Raw genomic sequence first — 22,150 nt, forward strand, 5'->3', positions numbered from 1 at the left:
CTTCTCTATGAGAGATAAGTTTGAGGATCAAGCCCTTGTTAATACACTCTTCTTTATGAGGGAGAAGTTTGAGGTGAAGGCCCTTATTCCACCCTTTGGGAGTAGTCATGGTGAACGTCATGATGAGATGAAAACATCACGTTGAGCAACTCTGTGATGGACACTTGTGTTCATACTTCATATGCATTCTCATACATGGGAGTAGCCATGATGGATATCATCATGTTGAGTACCATGATGAATCGTGTTCCACTCTCTAGGAGTAGCCATGGTGGATGTCATTTCATGACTATATTATTAACAAGGATTCCTCCCTAGCTAAGAGGGAGTGTTGATGTTGTAGTGGTCACCCTTGTGAAGAGACAAATGGTGTCATTAAGGACCGACCCCTTGTGAAAGGGTGCCTCCCTCATATATATAGAAGATGCAAACTCATTCTCTGATCCATTCAATTTATGTGAAGAGCAGTTTATATATTAGTTAGAGAAGATCGATCCTCTGAAGAAGGCCAATTAGATTTGCTCTTGTGAAATTTGCTTCAAGGAGTGAAGCAACATATATTGGGCCCATATCTTGCATTATTGCTAGACATATTCGATATATAAAGAAGACATTTTATGCTGGGTGCTTCTCCCTCGAGTAGGGGGGTTTTCCCTTGGAGATCAAACTGCAGATATTCTAACAAAAAAAAGAAAAAAAAACCTCTTTCAGAGTGAAGGTTGATCACTTCAGAAAAGGTTTAGGTATGATAGAAAGGTAATTTTCTTTGCAATTTGTATTTGCATGTTTAATGTGTAAACTTCTTTGTCATGACAGGACATTTTTGGATTTTATCCCCTGGGTTCATATTTGAGAGGTGACGATCTCTCAAGATAATGAACACTTGTATGGAGACATTATAAGGTGACGATCTTATAATGTCCAAACCAGTTATCATGGTGGATCTCTGGTGAATCATGGATGAAGCCATGATTGTGTTGTGGTAAAACATTCATATGAAATGTTAATGCACATATCACAACTTGGATAAGATGAGAATTTAAATCTTTCTCATATGATTATCCTTAAGTATTGCGTGTTTAGGCAATACTGATACCATGTGCTTAGGTGATATCCTGTCATCACAAGATTGACGTGATGGACATTTGTATCATGTGTCTAGGTGATACTTCATATCATGTATTTAGGTGATATAACATTTGTATAAAATGTTAGTGCACTTATCACAACTAGGATAAGGTGAGAAATTAAGTTTTCTCATATGATTATCCTTAAGTATTGCGTGTAGGCAATACTGATATCACATGCTTAGTTGATATCCTATCAATCGCAAGATTGATGTGATGAACTTCAAGATCACATGTTTAGGTGATACTACATACCAAATGATTAGATGGTATGATTCTCATGAATGACTAAAATGATCACTATCTATTAAATTATGATGCTTGAATATATTGTCTACATTCATCTTACCTAGCTAAGAGGGAGTGTTAATGCATAATAGTTTCGGTAAGATAAATGATTGAATGAGAGATAAATGAAGTCTCTCATTCAATCATTTATCATATCGATAACTATGATAAAACCATCAAGCAATTGAATCATCCTTGATAGTCATTCTATATTTGCATATGACCAAACTATTGATTAAATCATACTATGCATCTTTCTCATGTTCATCTATCTAATGAATCTTGTATCTAGATGAATGTCGATCTAACATAATGATGACTCCGATTAATATATATTATCGGATTGCATTAGATCGGGTTGCATATCGGGTAGTGTTGTGTTAGTCACCGATAGTTATCGGTGTGTTAGTCTACACTGATATTTATCGGTTGTCAAGGATAACACACCGATAACTATCAGCTGTTAGCATTGACAACAAACGATTAAGGCAATCCACGTAAGAGCTTGTGGATAGAATCACCGACTGAGGCAATCCACATGAGAGATCATGGATAGAATCGCCGATGGAGGCAAATTCACACCTTGAGACTATGGTCCCCTGTGATGAGCATCATATGGTTGATGCAAATACTCCCAATATCATGAGATGATATTTTTGAGTTAGGGTGAATATCATGTGCCTTGATATTCTTGTTTATACCATACTTCCTGATATCATAGTGAGATAATATTTTTTTCTATTCCATAATTAATCTAGACTTAATGCATTTGCATTGATTTTATCTTCCCTAGCTAAGAGGGAGTGTTAATTATGTTTTGTGTATCTATGGTGAGGGCCATAAGTGTTGACATGGGAGATCACTACACATTTTGTCTGATCATCCTCCCTAGCTAAGAGGGAGTGTTAATGTTTGTAGCTTGAGTCGAATGATCATTTAGAATACATATAATATATGTTGATTAATAATAATATATTATTATGTTATATTATTATATTATTATTAATCATATAAAATTTAATATTCAATATTAATCTATTATATTATTCTAAATTAATAATTGATTGATGAAACATTATAATATTGATTAAATTATTATAATTAAAGGAGAGACATGTCCGTTCAAGGACATGCCTCTCCAAAGGAATATATATAGTATAATGTTATTCAATTTGTGAATACATAGAATTCTAAGAATGCAAGTATTAGATTGAATTAGATATATACACTAAAATACATCCAATAAAACCTGGGAAAATCAACATTGCCTATTATCAAGAAAACTAAAATAGCTATGATGCCTAAATATTATATACACCATTAACAACTAAACCAAATATACCTCTAAATTTGACATATTTATCTTAACCAAGTGGTTTAGTCTCTATATCAACGATCTAGACTTCCTTTAGGACAAGAATAATGACAAAAGTCTTCTTTGTCAACCAATTGGCGGATGTAAATATGAAGAACTTCAATATGCTTGATTCTAGCATGATAGAATGGATATTCCAGCATCTTGAGAACACTTTGATTCTCACAGAAAAGTAAGGTAATCGTTGTTTGTCAAGTTGAAGATCAACCCATATTCTCCACAACCACATCCCAAAACCTATTTTGACGACCTCATATTCTATTTCTATGGCAAATACGATAATGTTATATTGTAGCTTTCTCTACCAAGAGATTACTTCTGAATCAAGAGTAAACATAGCTAGTTGTAGATTTTTGACCATCAACACATCCAGCCCAATAAGAATCAATACATTTAGATAGCATAAAATCAAAACATCATATTACAGAATGCGAAAGTTGAGGGTCCCTTTGACATTTTGAAGAGCACTTATTTTGTAAATGGCAAATGCTCTTCTTGAGGCTTGGACATGAACCAAGAAAGACAATTTACTACAAAACATAGGTCAAGTTGCGCAGCAGTAAGATAAATCAAACTACCTACCAATTGATAGTACACAGATTTACTGAACAATAGCAAATCAATGTAGATTTAGTTTAATCCCAACTTCAATACGTGTGGATGTTGGATTACACTCCATCATCTTGAATTTTTCAAGGAGTGCCATGGCATTCTTAGTTTGTTAGGGGAAAAAAAGCATTGTCAAGTTGCCAAAATTCTACACTTATGCATCAATGTAAGAGGCCCAAATCTATCATTTCAAAAAATATAACAAATATTAGAGTTCGCTTGTTGAATGCCATTGACCCCACTCCCAATGATGGCAAGATACTTAACATAGACAACCAGGATCACTATGTCATAACCATTGATTTCAATGTAAAGATTGGGATCATAATAACTTCTTCTAATCCTGATTCTCAAGATGTTGATCGATTTTAAAATACCAAACTCAGTTAGTCTACTTTAGTCTGTAAAAGGATTTCAACTTGCAAACCAAATGTTCTCTTCCAAAAACCAAGAATCATTGCAGCTGCACATGTAGACCTCCTTGTCTAAATATCCATTATAAAATGCACTGTTAATATCCATATGATATAACCTCCATCTAAACCAAGCAATAAGTGAGATAACCAGCTGAAAGGTTAACATCTTTGCAATGTGGGCATATTTCTTTATAGTCTACCTCTTCTTGTTGTGCATATCCTTTAGCAACAAGTCAAGCTTTGCACTTATCCAAATAACCTTCTAATTTTATTTGACCTTATAAACCCATTTAAAACCGATACAATTCTTTCCTTAGGTTAATTCAGACAACACCCAACGCTTATTTTGCATCAAGGCCTCAAATTCCACTTTCATGGAAGTTTCCTATTTAGGCTTTCATTTGGCTTCATTATATGCACTAAGTACAAATACTTGTGAGACAACAAAAATAAGAGCAAAATTCAACTGCTCACCACCTTGCACAAGTTGTTTCAATTTCCCATATAGACCAACCTTCCATTATTTGTGCCAGTCAATGTTCCCTGCTAAAGCTTCCCCAAGGATTTTCAGTCACATAATTTTAGGTTTTACTACATTCCAGACTGCATAGATTTTAATGAGACACTTAATTTAAGCATATGATACGGTCAAGAATCTGTGCCCCTGCATAACTTCTTGTTGAACGCATCAAATAGCAATGTCAGTTAATAGCGACTGCTCTTGGGTCTTGCTACCTCATACTTCAGCAAGATATTTGTTGAAGAACATGACAACCCTGTCCAAGGTACCAGGGCAATCTTCTTCCAAGAATGGTAACCCATTGCATTTGAAAGCATACAACATCAAGGTGGGAATTTGGACAAAACTGTTTATGAGTAAAAGATACTGTTTAACCTACATGCAGTAAAGCAATGGCAAGAGCACCTTCATGGTAAGCATTTCAGCATACAAATGTTGCTCACTAAGATGTTGTCAAGAAAGAGTAGCATTTATGGCTCACTTAGATGTTGTGATATGATCCTCCATTGAAAAGCTAAGAGAATATTGATGTGGATTCCATTTCCAGATAGGTGGAAGATAAGGTCTTTCCTTACTCCATTTTCCTGGCAACAATAGATTGAGTTACAGCATGCAAAGAATGGAAGAACAATAAAACTACTTGACAGAAAATTGAGAAACTGCAAAACTGAAGGAGACAACTAGCTTCCATGGCGAGGAAACAACTTATGGCAAAAGAGGAAATAATATCGTATTTTGAATTCCCAACTAAAGGTTTAAATTTAATCCTTCATGAGATGTGAATAGGTTGCAATGCGACATCCTAGATTTTTATAAGTTATCAGGGAACTTTGTATTAATCAAAATATTCTGAAATGGAAGATGAGCACAAAATTGTTGGTGGATGCTTTGTTTTTTTTGGGAACAAATTTGAGAAATTAATACGTGCAAGACCATCACATCATGGATAATCCAAATCAGCAATTGGGAGAGATTTCTACAGATTTCCCTACAAACCTGCCCACAACTGAAGACAAGAGTTTTATATTAGTGATAGTGGACAAGTTTAACACTTATTGGCCCAATGTACACGAACTTTGCAAGGAATGTGATAATTTATAGTCTTACACATGCTCAAGTCTAGATTCTCACCTTCTTAGAGTGTGTTTAGACCTTTCCCTCTCGATTGCTAGAAGAGGTATTCAGTATTCCTTCCTTGGCCATCTCTCCTAAATATATGAACCCTTAGCAGTGGTTTACTTCCTCTCACACATGCTCACAACATAAAGACATGTTCCCTTTAGGCCCATCAACCATATTGGCAACGATAGCCTAAGTCCCAAACATTCTCACCATGAAGCTAGTGTTTGGAGTAGACCCAAAGGTACAAATTGCTCAATGGTGAAATCCTTTTTAAATCCAAGACTCCCTTCAAACATTTGTTTTCATCATTGCTTTGTCTAACCCATTCCAGATCCAAAATGAGATTTGGGATTCAAACCCCCTTTGAACATTTGTTTTCCTCATAGTTTCTTCAAACCCATTCAAATTCCAAAACGAGATTAACATGTTTAATGTAATTTGGATCTAAATGCCAAAGTCTTGTGACTTAGTCACTTATCGAGTTCCCCAAGTATAAATCAATCTTGGAAACTGACGAGTGGCAAGATCACATCATATGTCCCCAAAGTTGAGGAACATGTTGCCGCATAGCCTTGGGTTTTGCAAGGTTTGACTTAGTCCAACATTGCCTGTGACTACCAATAAATAAATTTAATAGTAGTTTGCATCAGATCCTCTCAGATATGTTTTGTGCAAGAAAGTGATCATTTTAATATGAGAGCCTCTTGCACCCAAAATATTATTAAACCCAATTTAAGTCCATTCAAATCCAAGTATTTTTTGGTCTTGGAGTCCAATTGGTTAAGCCAACAAAAGATGAGTTAGCACAAACATTTGTCTTGTGTCTTTGTGGGCTCCAATAGCACCCTATTGTAGAAGCCAATATTACTATAGATAGGAAACTAGAAAGTAATGTCAAATAGTTCCGCATGTCCTATGGTCCCATAGAACCTTAGTAAGACCTAAATAATTGAGAGAGGGCTTAACTCAAATGTGTAAATGTATTTCAATTTTCAATTCAAGGTGCAAGTTATATTCAAGTTATTCTTCCTTTCAAGTATATGTTAATTCGCAATATAATAAATCTGATTTATATGGTATGTTGCAGATGGAGAAAGAGCATTTATCAATTTTGATGTCCTTCCTACATTTCACCGATCAATATATATATATATGCAAACATAGGAGACCAAGCAATACCTTGACCGGTCATGTCTATTAGACATGACCGATCAAGATATTACTTGATCGTGCCTTTTCAAACCATAATCGAATTAAACCGATAATCGATGTGTATGCAATGAACACTAAACCCGATACTAATCGGTGTGTATGCATTTAACATTAAACCTGATACCAATCGGTGTGTAAGCATTAACAATAAACCCGATACCAATCGGTGTGTTTAGCATTAACATTAAACCCGATACCAATCGGTGTGTAAGCATTATGATTTGTAACCGATGTTAATTGGTATATAGACATTAGTTAAGAACCCAATTGTTAATCGGGATTTATATGCAAGGTTATATATATGTATTGAGGGGTACAATCACGGCTAGATCGTATATCATGCATACAATCGATGATAAATATATGATAACTGAATCATGATCATAATCTCATGTGTATATATAAGATAACTGAAGTCTTATCATAGTCTCTCGATGAGATAGATGATTGAATGAGAGACTTCATTTATCTCTCATTCAATCATTTATCTTATCGAGGCTATCATGTATCAACACTCCCTCTTAGCTAGGGAAGATAAATGGAAGACAACATATCTAGTATCACATTTCTCATTATGGTCTTATAATCTTACTCTCTAAGGAATCATATCACCTAGACATGTGACATAAAGTATCATCAATCATATGATATAGGAAATCGCATCACCTAAGCACGTGACATGAAGTATCACCTAAACGCGTGATACAAAAGTTCATCACATCAACTTGTGATGACAAGATATCACCTAATCACGTGATATCAGTATTGCCTAAACATGTAATACTTAAGAATAAATACATGAGAATAGTTAAATTCTCAACTTATCCAAGTTGTGGTATGTGCACTAACATTTTATCCAAATGTTTTACCACAACACAATCATGGCACATCCATGGCATACCAGAGATCCAACATGATAACTGGTTTGAACATCATAAGATCGTCACCTTATAATGTCTACATACATGTGTTCATTATCTAAGAGATCATCACCTCTTAGACATGAACACAGGGGGTTAAACCCATAAAAGTCCTAACATGACAAAGAAGTTTACACATAAAACATCTTAATAAGCATAGGAGTACAAAGCAACTTAAATTTCAATCATACCAAGACCTTTTCTGAAGTGCTCAACTTTCACCCTTGAAAGTGGTTTGGTAAGAATATTTGTTGTCTGATCTCCTGTACAAATGTATTCCAACTGGATCACATTCCTATCTACCATGTCTCGTACATAATGATATGGAATCTCAATATGTTTGGATCTGTCATGAAACACCGGATTCACTGAAAGTTTTATAAAACTTTGGTTGTCGCAATGAATAATTGTAGGCTTCATTGGTTCACCGAATAACCCCACAAGCAGCTTCCTAAGCCATACTGCCTCTCGAGCAGCCATGGAGGCTACAATGTATTCGGCCTCAGTGGAACTTTGTGCTACTGATGTCTGTTTTCTGCTAATCCAGGATATCATGGCTGAACCTAAACTGAAACAACATCCTGAGGTGCTTTTCCTGTCAGTTACACTTCCAACCCAATCTGAATCTGTGAATCCATGTAGATCTAGTTCAATTCTCTCATATTTGAGACCAAGTTTTAGAGTACCTTGTAGATATCTTATGATATGTTTTATTGCTACCAGGTGTATCTCCTTTGGTTCACACATAAACTAACTCAAGGCATTAACTGCATAACAGATATTTGGTCTCGTATTTACAAGATACATCAGGGACCCAATCCTTTGCCTGTATAGAGTAGGATCTGAGGGTTGTGATTCTGTTGTTGCTTCCTTAAGTTTATGAAGGTTTGTTTCCATTGGAGAGGTCATGGGTCTGTAGTTTAGCATTCCAAATCTCTTCAAAATGTCGAAGGTATATTTTCCCTGGTTTAGTATAATGTCGTCAGAATTTTGCCATACTTCCAAACCTAGGAAGTAATGAAGGAGTCCCAAGTCCTTCATATCAAATTCTTTAGCAAGGTCTTTTCTTACACTGATCTATGAGGTGATCTTTTCCTGTGATTAACAAATCATCAACATATAAAATCAATATCAGCATATGACCTTTGTCTTGCTTATAGTAGAGATTTGGATCTGCATCATTCTTTGAGAAGCCTAGCCCTGAGAGATAAGTGTCAATTCTTTCATACCAGGCCCTGGGAGCCTGTTTAAGCCCATAAAGAGCTTTCTTGAGTTTACATACGTGAGATTCTACATCATGAATCTCAAACCCTTCAGGTTGCTCTAGGTATACTTCTTGTGCAATCTCTCCATTAAGAAATGTTGTCTTTACATCCATCTGATGTACTTTCCATCCTTTTGCTGCTGCAATGGCTAAGACTATTCTTACTGAGGTATATCTGGCTACAGGTGCAAAGGTTTCTTCATAGTCAATTCCTTCCTTTTGTGAGAACCCTCTGGCTACAAATCTAGCCTTGTGTTTCTCAATGCTGCCATCTGCAGCATGTTTGATTTTGAATAGCCATTTGGAGGAGACAACAGATTTTCCAGCTGGCCTAGGAACAATCTCTCAAACATCATTTTTCATAATGGATTGGTATTCCTCAGACATGGCATTCTTCCATACTTGATGTTTAAGTGCATCTGATACATTAGTAGGTTCAGCTTTTGAAAGATCATTCATGAGGGCAACGTAGTTGGTAAGTTTGTTAGGCCTTTTGCTTTCTCTGAAGGTTCCTGAAGGAGCAGCATACTTCTGAGCTTCTTCTACAATTTTGGTGGCCCATAGTGGTCTTTTCTTGAAATTTTCTCTAGGTGGGTTTTGAGTTTCACCTTCATTTTCCTCAAGATTCTCCCTCTGAAGCTCAGGAGCAGAGTCTTCCTCTATGCTAGGGGTAGGGATATAGACTTCAGGTTCTATTGAGCTTTGGACTCTTTTGAAGGCTAAGTCTTCTTCAAAGATTACATCCCTACTCAGTTCAATATTCCTCTGACCAGGTATATAGATTTTGTAGGCCTTGGAGGTTTCACTATATCCTACAAGTATTCCCCTTTTTCCAGAAGGCTCTAATTTTAATCTTTTCTCCTTAGGTACATGAATATAGACAAGACACCCAAATATTCTAAGGTGGCTAATATCTGGCTTTGTTTTGGTAAAGACTTCCTCAAGGGTTTTATCTTCAAGATGGGAGTGAGGACATCTATTTTGTATGTATACAGCAATGCTTGTTGCTTCTGCCTAAAGATTGGTATTTAGATTTTGATCAAGAATCATGGTTTTGGCAGCTTCTACAATTGTCCTATTTTTCCTCTCAGCTACCCCATTTTGTTGAGGATTATAAGGTATAGTAAGCTCCCTCTTAATCCCAGCATTCTTACAAAAATCTTTAAACAAATCTGAGGTGTATTCCCCCCCATTGTCAGTTTTTAAGGTTTTAATTTTATTTCTAAGTAGTTTTCTGTTAGTGATTTAAATTCCTTAAACCTATTAAGGATCTCTTCTGATTCTTTACATTTCAGAAAGTAGATCCAACTTTTCCTAGAGTAGTCATCAACAAATATTACATAATACAAAAATCCCCATAAAGAAGGTACAGACATAGGTCCACAAATATCAAAATGAACTAATTCTAAAATTTTGCTTGTTTTCCTAGTACTATTTTGAAAAACACCTTTAGTATTTTTACCTAGGGCACATCCCTTGCATGCCCCTGAATGATATTGCTTTAACTTAGGTAGGCCTGTGACAAGGTTTCCCATTGATGATAAAGCTCTAAAATTCAGGTGACCTAGTCTTCTATGCCAAACTTCATTAGCATCTGTAGTTTCATGGATTAGGGCTAGGTTGGGCTCTATGCACAACTCATACAAGTAGCCTTGTCTTTGACCAATGGTTTTAGCTTTCTTGATAGATGAATTCTTTGGCCAAGCCAACACTCTGTTGTCCATGAAGGTCACTCTGTACCCATTATCCTCTAGTGCTGATATGGAGACTAGATTTCTCTTGATGTCTGGGACATATAGTACTCCTTTAAGTTGCAATGATACACCGGACTTCAGTTTGATAGTGCAGGTTCCAACTCCTCTGACTGGATGTGTGGAGTCATCTCCGATAGTCACTTACTCATCATTCTCCTCTATCATGGAGTCTAGCACTTCTCTAAACCCTGTAATGTGTCTGGATGAGCCACTGTCGATCACCCAGGAGTTAACCTTGTTTGATGCTTGGTTTGTAAGTGTTGAGTAGAGTACATACTTCTCAGAGTCATCTTCCCTTTTTTATTTTCCTGCTTTGGCAAATGTGGCTTGTTGTTTGACTCTTTCCGAACATTTGGCAACATAGTGTCCAAATTTGTCACATCTGTAACATTGAATTTGTGAAAGATCCTTCTTGAAGGTGTTCTTGCCATGACGACCTTTCCTCTTCCTCAATTGTTTCTGCTTGCTTTTCTTATTGGAGTTTGTATTTAGGACTTGAAGATCTTCATCTATATTCTTTTGTTTGATCCCTTTCTTATTTAACCTTGATTCTTCTTGGAGACAGTCTGCCTTTAGCCTTTCAAACTTTGGAAATTTCGCCCTTGCACTGATGCTTTGGACGAATGTTTCCCATATACTAGGCAACCCATCTAGAGCAATAAGTGTTAATTCTTTGCTTTAGATCTCATATCCAAGGGTTGCTAGCTCATCCCTTAGGGCTGATATCCGCATGAAGTAGGCATTGACTGACTCCACTTTGATCATAGCTATATGATTTATTTCTCTTTTTAAGGCCAAGGTTCTGCTTGCATTGGATATCTCAAATGCATCTTCAAGTGCTTTGAACATGTTGTAGGTCGTTTCATGTTTCCTTATGATGGGCATAATATTATTCCTCACCCCATCGACTATGATTTTGATGGCCTTTTCATTTCTCTCTATCCAAGTTGCTTTGTCAGGTTCAGTCTCAGGTTCTATAGTTTCAGTTTTTACAAATGATTCAACTTTATTTTCTCTTAGAATCATCTTAATTCTGAACTTCCATGCTGAGAAGTCATCACCTCCTCTAAGTCTATCTTCGAATCTGATAGTGCTAGCCATTAGGAGAAATGTGATGTTGAATATATGCTTGTCCTGAATTTTCCACAAAATTGAATAGCCTCAGGTTCGATTCAACTTGGCTCTGATACCATGTAAATGTATTTCAATTTTCAATTCAAGGTGCAAGTTATATTCAAGTTATTCTTCCTTTCAAGTATATGTTAATTCGCAATATAATAAATCTGATTTATATGGTATGTTGCAGACGGAGAAAGAGCATTTATCAATTTCGATAATATCCTTCCTACATTTCACCGATCGATATATATATGCAAACATAGGAGATCAAGCGATACCTTGACTGGTCATGTCTATTAGACATGACCGATCAAGATATTACTTGATTGTGCCTTTTCAAACCATAATCGAATTAAACCGATAATCAGTGTGTATGCAATGAACACTAAACCCGATACTAATCGGTGTGTATGCATTTAACATTAAACCCGATACCAATAGGTGTGTAAGCATTAACAATAAACCATTGTTCCACGGGGACGCGTCCCCCCCCCCTTTTTGGGCACGTCCTCCCGTCAAAAACGTCTCGGGGACGGGGACGCGACGTCCCCCGCCATCCTGCCACCGCCACCCAAGCGCCATCGGGACATGGAGACGTGGAGGCGTCTCCCGCGTTCCCACGTCAAAGCTAACCAAAAAAAGCAGTTTTTAAAAAAACATGTGACTTTTGGGGGGGTTAAGGGGTAACCCTAATTGGACGTGGTCCAATAGAAAAATAACACCTGACGCCTTTAGAAAATAATAAAAGTATTTTTGGCCTCGCGGGGCGCTGCCCCTCGACCCTGCCCTGTATCGCGACAGGGAACGCGCAAGGGGCGATGCCCCTTGACCCCAACTTGGGGGCGCTACCCCCAAACCCCCGTTGAAAAATATAGGGGGAAACCGCGCCAATAGAAGTAGGGAAAATTTAACCTCCGAGTGTCTGATTAGGCTCCATATAACAACACAATTAGCATTGAAGAAATCTTGGTATTTAGATTTAGTATTTCAAATTTCCTATAGTCTCATTTGAAATGTTTCTCTTATACTGTAATATTGTCATACATCTTTTCAAAACTAGTTTTTCAAGTACTATATGTATATGTATAACTATATCAGCACCACCACCCCGTCGCCGTCCCCCTGCCGTCCCCAAACTTAGGCCCTTGGTCCCCCCGTCCCCAACGCCCATGGAACACTGTAATAAACCCGATACCAATCGGTGTGTTTAGCATTAACATTAAACCCGATACCAATCGGTGTGTAAGCATTATGATTTGTAACCGATGTTAATCGGTATATAGACATTAGTTAAGAACCCGATTGTTAATCAGGATTTATATGCAAGGTTCTATACATGTATCGAGGGATACAATCACAGCTAGATCATATATCATGCATACAATCAATGATAAATATATGATAACTGAATCATGATCATAATCTCATGTGTATATATAAGATAACTAAAGTCTTCTCATAGTCTATCGATGAGATAGATGATTAAATGAGAGACTTCATTTATCTCTCATTCAATCATTTATCTTACCCAGGCTATCATGTATCAACAAAATGTATCCCCTCGATTTAATATAAACCCCCATCTCAGCCCACAATTACAAGTTCAATGGATATTTTTAGGTGCAAAAGGAGTGTCAAAGTCAAGGAGAACTTGGATTCCAATTTAAATGTTACTTCAAATCTGAAACCTTAGAGAGTAGACCAGACAATTGGTGATAATATTTAATATTGATTAAGAGACATTGGTAATGTTTTAGTTAACTTGATGAGTTAATTTAACGTAATTAAAAGAAAAACATAATATAGATTTTCAAAGAGAGTTATTCAACATTGACAGGGTGTTACGACAATTGTAGAGACGAATAATACTCTAGGAGTTCACTATCAAGAATACAAGAACTTTACAGAATTTTCTGCCTGAAAAGGCACACTAAACAATCCTCCTACAAAGAACTGTCAATTTGCTTCTTATTATGAATCCTCTCTATAACTATATCATGCACAATTACATCAGATATGAGAATATTGTAAAAATATTAAGTTCCCCACCAATCCTTAACAAAAGTATACAGCCATGTCGGTGGCTGTACAAAAATGGTTAAAAATAGAAAAAAAATAAAAATTCAGGTTACCATGTCCAGAAGTCTGAAATTCCAATTCAAATAGCATGTTTGCTCTTGAAAATGCAGATTTGTCCACAAAGTTGAACATAAACGATCAGATTAGAATATTGTGTTTACATTCAGGGTTTTTATTAACAAAACTTAAGTGCTTTTGTCAATTGCTAGAGTACGAAGCAGACAGAAACATGGGAGGGAAACATAGCCCTGTAAGCCCATAGAGTAGGGGGCAAGAAACACAAAAAAGATATCTCTAAGTAGTCCCCTGTGGCAAATGACATCTTCCCTACACCTCCCCTTCCTTGTCCCCATGGGGTTGCATCATCTAGTAAACCAAGGACAGGGGACCAGGGCTGAGATTTAAATGTCATCATGGAAATCATTAAGGTTTCACCCATATTTTGCCACCGAAGATAAAATTCACCCACCAATAATAATGTGATCTTGTTTAAAGATGTCAATTTCATGGATATCACATCCAAAAGTTAAATCCAATTTTAATACAGCTGCCATGCAATTGCTCTATAAACACCACTTGGGACTTTTGTTTTCATCTAGCTATAGATTTTGAATTGAAAATATACATTGTAATTGTAAAACGATAGCCACTCAAAATGTTCAGCCATCCTCAGAATTTCCAATGATGGTTAGAGTTGGCCATTAAATCTTCACCCGTACAGATGAAGTGCCCCACAGAATACAGTTGAAAAGTTACAGTTGTGATCTTATTAATTACAGCATGCATACAGACACCACGCAAAAACCAACACAGACATTTGGAACCTAGTTAGATAGACTATGGTGCATTTTCCATACCTCCCATGTCTGCTGCTAGCAAGACTCCATCTTTGTACTTTATACCCAAGACTGATGAGCCAGTTACATAAGGATACCTGCAAAACATAAATGATCATTTAAATTGTTAACTTGGATTTTTTAACAGAAATAATTTAATAACCCATAAAACCACTATACAAATGAGTCCCGTGTAAATCAATTTTAATCTTGTCTTACTGCTAATCAGTTCCACAACTTGAATTCATATTAATATTCAATCACATAAGGTATCTTTAAAAAAACTGTACATGCAAATCACTTGTCTTTGGCTGACTACAAACTACAATGATTCATTTATACATCTGGTCAAAAAACTTGTATAACCTGGAAGGCTAGAGTAACAGTCAGGAAGATATTTGATGCAAGAATGCTCAGAAGTCCATCTAGAACTAATGTAAATCTCACCACATGGCATTCTCTTTGGCAAGGGAATAATGACATGTTCTTGCCTTCTATTCTACTATTCAATTCCAAAAATGTTCTTATATTAATGGACAAATAAAATTCTGCATGAATATTACTGATATCAAATTGACATTACATCTAATATTCCTTTGCTAGCCAAAAAGGCTAGGAAAGACTACAGGGTGATTAAAAATGAAATGTGTGTTTACTAGAAAACCTTCTGTAAGAACACATAAAAAATACACAATGTATTCAAGCTCTGCCATTTCAAGATCTATTTTTTGATGTACTTTAAGCAGAGCATGATACTGAGCAAGATATTTCTCATTTACAAATTTAAATTAGTTTTTTTTATAATTCAATATAATTGAGCTCTTTGACAAACTAAAACCATTAAGATCTTGAGCAAGCAGAAATGAATAGTAGTGAATAGAAAACCAAATTTTGATGAAGCTTCATGTAAATAAATAAAATTAACGAACAGATGACATTATGAAATAGCATTTTAAGTTCGCAATAAACACTATGTACAAATTAGCCTCTAGTTATTCAGATAATCTAGTTAATTATTATCATCCCCGTATCATGTGCTGCAGGTATCTCTAATCAAGGAAGTAGAAGAAACTTGATAGAGAACCCCCAAAATTTCCCACATATTTCATAATAGACCAGACACCGAAAAATAAAATGCACCTCAGACTCAACTACCTAGAGAGAGAAGAGGTTTTGTTTAAGGTTCACTATCCTATTCTCTTTGTACAAAAATCAGTATAAGGTCACTAACTTTACAGTAGACATAATTAACATATTTGTCAAATTGGAAGCACGTATAAGGAATTGTTCAATACCTAATGACAATATACTTAATGAAGGTAGGTGTGAGGACCCAGCATTATCAGCACAGCCCAGATGGTTAGATTCAAAAGTTATGATAAAACTCAGACTCATGAAAAAGCTAGCATGATGGACAAGAATTTACAATAAATGAATTGACTCGTTTATATTTTCAAAAACAGCTTTAGGAATATGTCTATACAATTAAGAAATCAATTATTGACTAGAAATTTGACTATGTAAGTTACCTTCATTTAACCATAAAATATAAATATCTTCGTTGTTTTTATCTCTTTTGAATCAAAAGCTGATGCTTGCACCATGTCCATGGAATGATCCATGGACTATCTCTATAATCAGATATTGTTTTAGAATCAATACATTCTGAGATTTCAACAACAAAGGCATATAGTGCAATTGTTATGGGTGGAACTGGTATTGCACCCACCCAGATTCAAACCCCTGCTGGGCCAGGTGGACTAGCAGGATTTGTGTCCCTGCTGCACAGCCACAATCGTAAGTTTTTGAGTGTGCACATTTGATGCTTCTGAACAAACTAAACTGAAACTTCTTTGGCAGATTACAATTTATATTCTACAAAGTTAATTTTCTGAATTCTATACTTAACACACATTTCTACTCAGTTTAGATCCAGCTATATTTTATGGCAACATTATTGTGTTGCAGTTTTATAGCTATCACACAGGTATCAAGAGCTCTGTTCTGATACTTTTTTGCTAGAACTCTTTTAAGTTCTTGTGTTAACCAAAGTACAACTATAAAGTTGAGTATTATCCTGAGCTAGAACCAATGACAAACATCAGTAGTATAGGGAGTAAAAGACAAGAGCACATGTGATATGCCAGAGAACCAATTTGATCTGCTTGATTAAAAACAAAAATTTGGAGGACTGCAAACAGCCTCTGGTTAACTTTTAAACATTAGATTTAAATCATAAAGCACTATGACAACATGCTAGGCCATATGCAACTGGTAATCCATATGAATATCATAGCTAGGATATATGTAACAAGTAATCCATATGAATATTTGCAGTTTTAGGTGCCAAAATAAAGTGCTTTTTAGCTAGACAACTTGGCTCCAGAACCTGAAGAACTTTACCATTTAATGCATGGACCTGCAAGTCCACTTGGCCCAAAAAATAAACGAGTTTGGGACAGATATTGAATACCAAAGGATTGCTAGAAATGTTTATGGGGAATAACACAGTGGTTGTTAGGGAGGAGAGATTTTCTCTAGAATTTCCGACAGGAAACACATATAGGCATGCTAAACTGCATGGCATACAATCCCAAAATGGGATGTACCACTGAAAAGGAGCACTGCAAACAGACATCTCTGATGTGAAAAGAGATGCCTAAATGTCCTTTAGTTTAAGGTCTACCATATCTGTTTAGATGTTTTGTAAGTGATTGATCATATTGTTTGTTTTTGTTTTTTCACCCAATGGAGATTGAATTTAGTGGAAAGAAGAAGCGATCACGCTGCCCCTGTCACATATAAATCATAATTTAATATTTTGATGACAAAAAAAAACTGAACATCAGTCCCTTCTTGCTTTAGATTACTGAATGTCATGAGCCATTGTCTATTTTTCTGGGTAAGCAATGAAAGTCTTCTTTATTTATACTTCATTTTAGGAGGTGTTAACCTCACTAACAAGATATCCCTTCTAAGATGTGCCTTTTTGATAGCATCATCATCGCTACAGTCTTATTTGGATCTAAACTTCGGGCCCTTGCGGAACTAGCTTGTGATTTGTTAACTCAGCTCATATTGAGTAGGTCTAGAAACTTATGCTGCAGTGCATGATCCATTGCAAGCAACCGGTACCAAATAGCATTGTCCAGGCTGAGTTTGCTGGCCAGCCATTGCATTTCGGGACAATATTCTAGCTTACTTTCCACATCCTTAGACTCAAATCCATAGAAGATTCAATTTCTGGTTCTGACAAGCATCCATTCTTTAAGATTTGTTCCTTAATGTGGATTACTTCATTGGACTCCATTTGGCAACATCATTGTTTGTACTCTGAGACTAACTTGGTCCTCCCTTCTATTGGCATCTCTATCGATAGGCTGCCTCCTTTCACATATTCCTTGGACACTCCTACTCAGCTCCTTCCATGACGGAGACCATCACCAAAGTTACTAGGATGGACTTCTACAAACAAAACATCCAAATAACCTAGAGCTCCTCTCCTATGCCACTTAGCCCAAAGCTTTCTTTTAAGCAATACATTCCTTACAATTGGAAGATGGCATCTTATATTGTCCTTGGTATCTCCAATGTCATTGGTGAATGGCTTGAGGTTTTCCCTTTGGGTAGGTGCATTCCCACCAATTGTAGGTTAAGTCAGATCGTCATATTCTCACCAAAACGAGATCTATAATCTTTGCTCCATCCAGGAGATGGAGATTGAGAAGCATTTCATTTTCGAATGCCACATTTATTATTAGATTTGAGGGAGATATCACTGCCTCTAAGAAGACTCAAAGCAACAATCTCTCTATTTTGTTTAGATATGCAGACTAGCGATGCTTAGTCCTTTATCTATGGGAGGCCATCAACCTTCAATGTATATCCTTCCAAGGGTTCTCTAGGGATCCTAGAAACTTAAGGTTGATCGCATCCTTCTTCCAACACATCCAAGAGATTGGTAGCTCTAAACTGCCTTTAAATATCACTGGCTCACACATTGATACAACTTACAAGTAGACTCGCGAGATGATATCTCACATCATGTACCTCAACGCACTAATACAAGTATACTTCCTCCCCGACATGTACATATAGGCGTTAATAGACCAATCAAAGGATGTCGACTCAGCATAGGTATAGCACTACATCACATGAATTGGCAAGTATGACTCCTCACTTCATAACACATGGCATAATATTCCTAGCTTGCAATTTTAGCAAAAGACCTCAAATGAAAACAACGAGGTGAAGAGCCCTCCTGATATAGTAAGATATTGACATATGGAATCCCAACCAGATCCTAATGTCAAAGCACAATTGTGACCAAGCAAGCTTAACGAATAAAGCAGTCACAAGCAGTTATCATTAGGCAAAAGCAAGGGGACGATAAAACAACAATACACATGGGGACCAAGCTATGAACTTAAGTAACATAACCAAGACAACCAATAAACAATGAAATTGAATGTTAGGGTAATAACATGCATAAAGAGCCATGAAAATAAAGACTATGTTTTTAGCAAAGAATTATGAGGGAAAAAACCCTAGCGAACCAAAAAAACTAAAACCCTAAGGATTTTTCAAAAAAATTGGAACACTTCAACACATCCTATTAGAATTATGTAGGCAACTAAGTAATGTCCACAAATTTCTCTTGGATAAACATAAATTTGGCATTCAATTTCCTATCTCTATTGATGAATACACTTGTGCCTCTTATCTTTATGCTAAGAATGTTGAAAAAGAGATGGCAAAAATCAATTAGCACATTTAGGAAAGGAGAGTTCATTTTGATCTAAAAGCCAAATATTCAATGGGCCACATTTTAAACAGCGACTTGATTCCGAAGATTTCTAAGCTAGCTATAGGATGAATAAGAGGTCAAGAAAAAGGATTATTCCAAAGTGATAACACATCAAATCAACGCATTTGACATTAGCAAAGTATCCAAAGGCATCTTGGATGATGGAAAGGTGTTGGATCCATCTTATAATTCAGAAAAAAAATATTATGCTCAACAAATATCTAAGATGAATTAGTCCACTGGATAAAACACCTCCATTAAAAATAGAACTCAACACGTAGTTGCAATAAGTTTGAATTGGGTAGCACAAGTCTCTAAACGAGCAATCAGGAGCAAAAAAGAAGACATCAAGAAAAGACAAGAACTCAAAGTTTCCAAAAGAAAAGGTGATTACTCAGATAAGATAAGATAATAGTGCACCAAAAATCAATAAGATACAAAATTCATATCAACCTTAACATTAGAGGGGCGACCTGATGCCCCCAAGGCATTAGAGGGGCATTGAGGGCAACAGGCTCTCCCCAAACTATTGCAAAAAGGGAGGGTCATCTCAAGGACATCCCAAATTGTTTTAATTTTTTAGAATCGGATGAGAATGATTTGTCTCCATACTCATTCCCAAAACATCTTTGAACATGGCACCACCCGGTTATCCTCAGGGACGAAATCCCAGGGTATACTGCCCTTAACCATTTACCAAAACCAGGCATGTACGATTAATCAATGCCTTCTTATTTGTTAAATTTCATTTTCTTTACAAAGCCATTTGGCATTTTTTTATTCTGTGACATCAAATTGTCTATGTACCAACCCATTTTCTCTTTTGCTCAATCTCCTCCACTGGAATAATATTAAAAAAACCCGTAAACGATTCTGAAAAAAATGAGGAAACTTATTTGACAATGCATTAAAGTTTTAAAACCTGACAAACAAAAATCCAAAACACCCAAGCCATAAAAAAGACACAATTTCCCACATCCTAACATTGTTAGGACAAATTAAACATATTGCCTTCAGATTAAATTAAACTTTCAAAAAACAGAAAAAATTCCAATCGAATCGAGCCCCTTTATAAATCCAATAAATAAGCACATACGCAGACTTAAATTTATGTTTCTGTAATCGAAATGAAGTGACGCAAATACTTACTGAGTGTGAGAAATAGGTGTTTTGAGAAGAGTAAAAGCGTCAGCCCTGCCTGTAAGCGGGTGACCCACGTGGTTTGCTAGGGCATTCTCCTTTGTATGCTCTTTTTCGCCCATTCTCAACATCCTTGCAAATTTCTTATGCTTCCCAAAAAAAAATGATAGCACTCACAACTCAACTGTGATTGTTTAGGTAAACTGAGAGTAAAAAGCCGACTGTAGGCTTGAAAGAAAACTGAAACGGGAGAATACTATCGCAGAAGAAGGTTTCAGACGATATAATATTTATAGATTAAAAAAGGTGTGTACGCTTTTTCTTTTGGGTTGGGGTATTATGCAAGAAACCGAGGGACGTATAGGAATGACTCGAAGAAAAGTAAATCGTTTTCTAGGCTTCTGTTTTAATCTGCTTTGGTGGGGTTTGAGGGTGGTTGATAGTACAAATAAAAATTATTGTTTGAAACATAAAATATCAATTTTTGTGTGTATATATTGTATACACTTAAAAATAATTTAAAGATAATTAATTAAATATGCAGTAATTTAATTAATCTTTCTTCTTAATTAATTGAATTTACAAATAATTTGATTAATTTTCCTATTTATTTACTTGTAAATAAATCTAAATCTTTTTAGATTTATTTATATAATTCATTTCATATCCCCTCCTATAATTAATTAATTCTAAAATTAATTAATCATCCCCCCATTTAAATCAATTCTTCTAATCCCATAATTAAGATTAACAAATTCAAGTTTGTTGAAATTAATTATCCATTTTCTTAATTATTTAAATTTCTAAATTTAAATTGAACACATGGCTCCTAACTTCTAACCACCTAACCTAATCACCCCCTAACCTAACCCATTCTATCTAATCCTAGGTTTAACCAACTCTATCTTATCTTGCACATCCTAACCTCTTTTATTCTAACCTCTTGTGGGTTGGATATCCCCTCCTTGAGACACATGGCACTTTGGCCACATGTCTTCTCCCTTGGGCACTTGCCCTCTCATAAGCAAGGTTCCTTGACACTTGTCACCATAGAGAAAGCATGTGTCCCTTCCTCCAACCTCTTCTCCAACTTCCTCAATCCTAGCCCTTGATATCTTCATATCAAATCCAAACCGTTCATTCCTACCACCTCAACTTTGGCCTTGGAAATCCTATAAATACCCCTCATTTTGGAGCAATAAAAATCTCTTGCATTCATAGTTTTTGCATACTTACTATAATTATTTTACATCTTAATCATCTAGTAATAATTGTTAATTAGATTAATCATAGTCTATTTTTATGTTAATCTAGTTTCATTTTATCAATCATTTAGCTTGAATGAATCATTTTAACTAAATCATGCATCAATTAATCAGCCTAGCCTCATGCATTTGCATTATCATGATCGTATAGCTACTCAACTTTTGAGTTGCCACTTTGGAGGTCATTGCTTGTTGAGAGCACCTTCAAGGTCCTCAAAAATAAAGGAAGATGAGACATCTCAAAGGAGCTTTTGGTTTGCTTTAATTTAGCTTTCAATTTGCTTCATAATTTCATTT

At 35.9% G+C, this 22,150-nt stretch overlaps 1 protein-coding gene across 1 annotated transcript in view; it reads right to left on the reverse strand.

Annotated features, from left to right (window-relative positions):
- The window catches only part of LOC131046847 (proteasome subunit beta type-4), a 43,658-nt gene extending 22,712 nt beyond the window's left edge, over nucleotides 1-20,946 (reverse strand). Inside the window, exons 1-2 of the mRNA XM_057980635.2 lie at nucleotides 20,598-20,946; nucleotides 14,663-14,739 (exon numbers count right to left, since the gene is read on the reverse strand). Of these exons, the coding sequence (XP_057836618.1) occupies nucleotides 14,663-14,739; nucleotides 20,598-20,719 (199 nt within the window). The 5' untranslated portion in view covers nucleotides 20,720-20,946. The remainder of the gene's footprint in view (nucleotides 1-14,662; nucleotides 14,740-20,597) is intronic.
- Nucleotides 20,947-22,150: the final 1,204 nt, after the last annotated feature.

Source organism: Cryptomeria japonica, chromosome 4, assembly GCF_030272615.1.
Source record: "Cryptomeria japonica chromosome 4, Sugi_1.0, whole genome shotgun sequence".
NCBI lineage: Eukaryota > Viridiplantae > Streptophyta > Pinopsida > Cupressales > Cupressaceae > Cryptomeria > Cryptomeria japonica.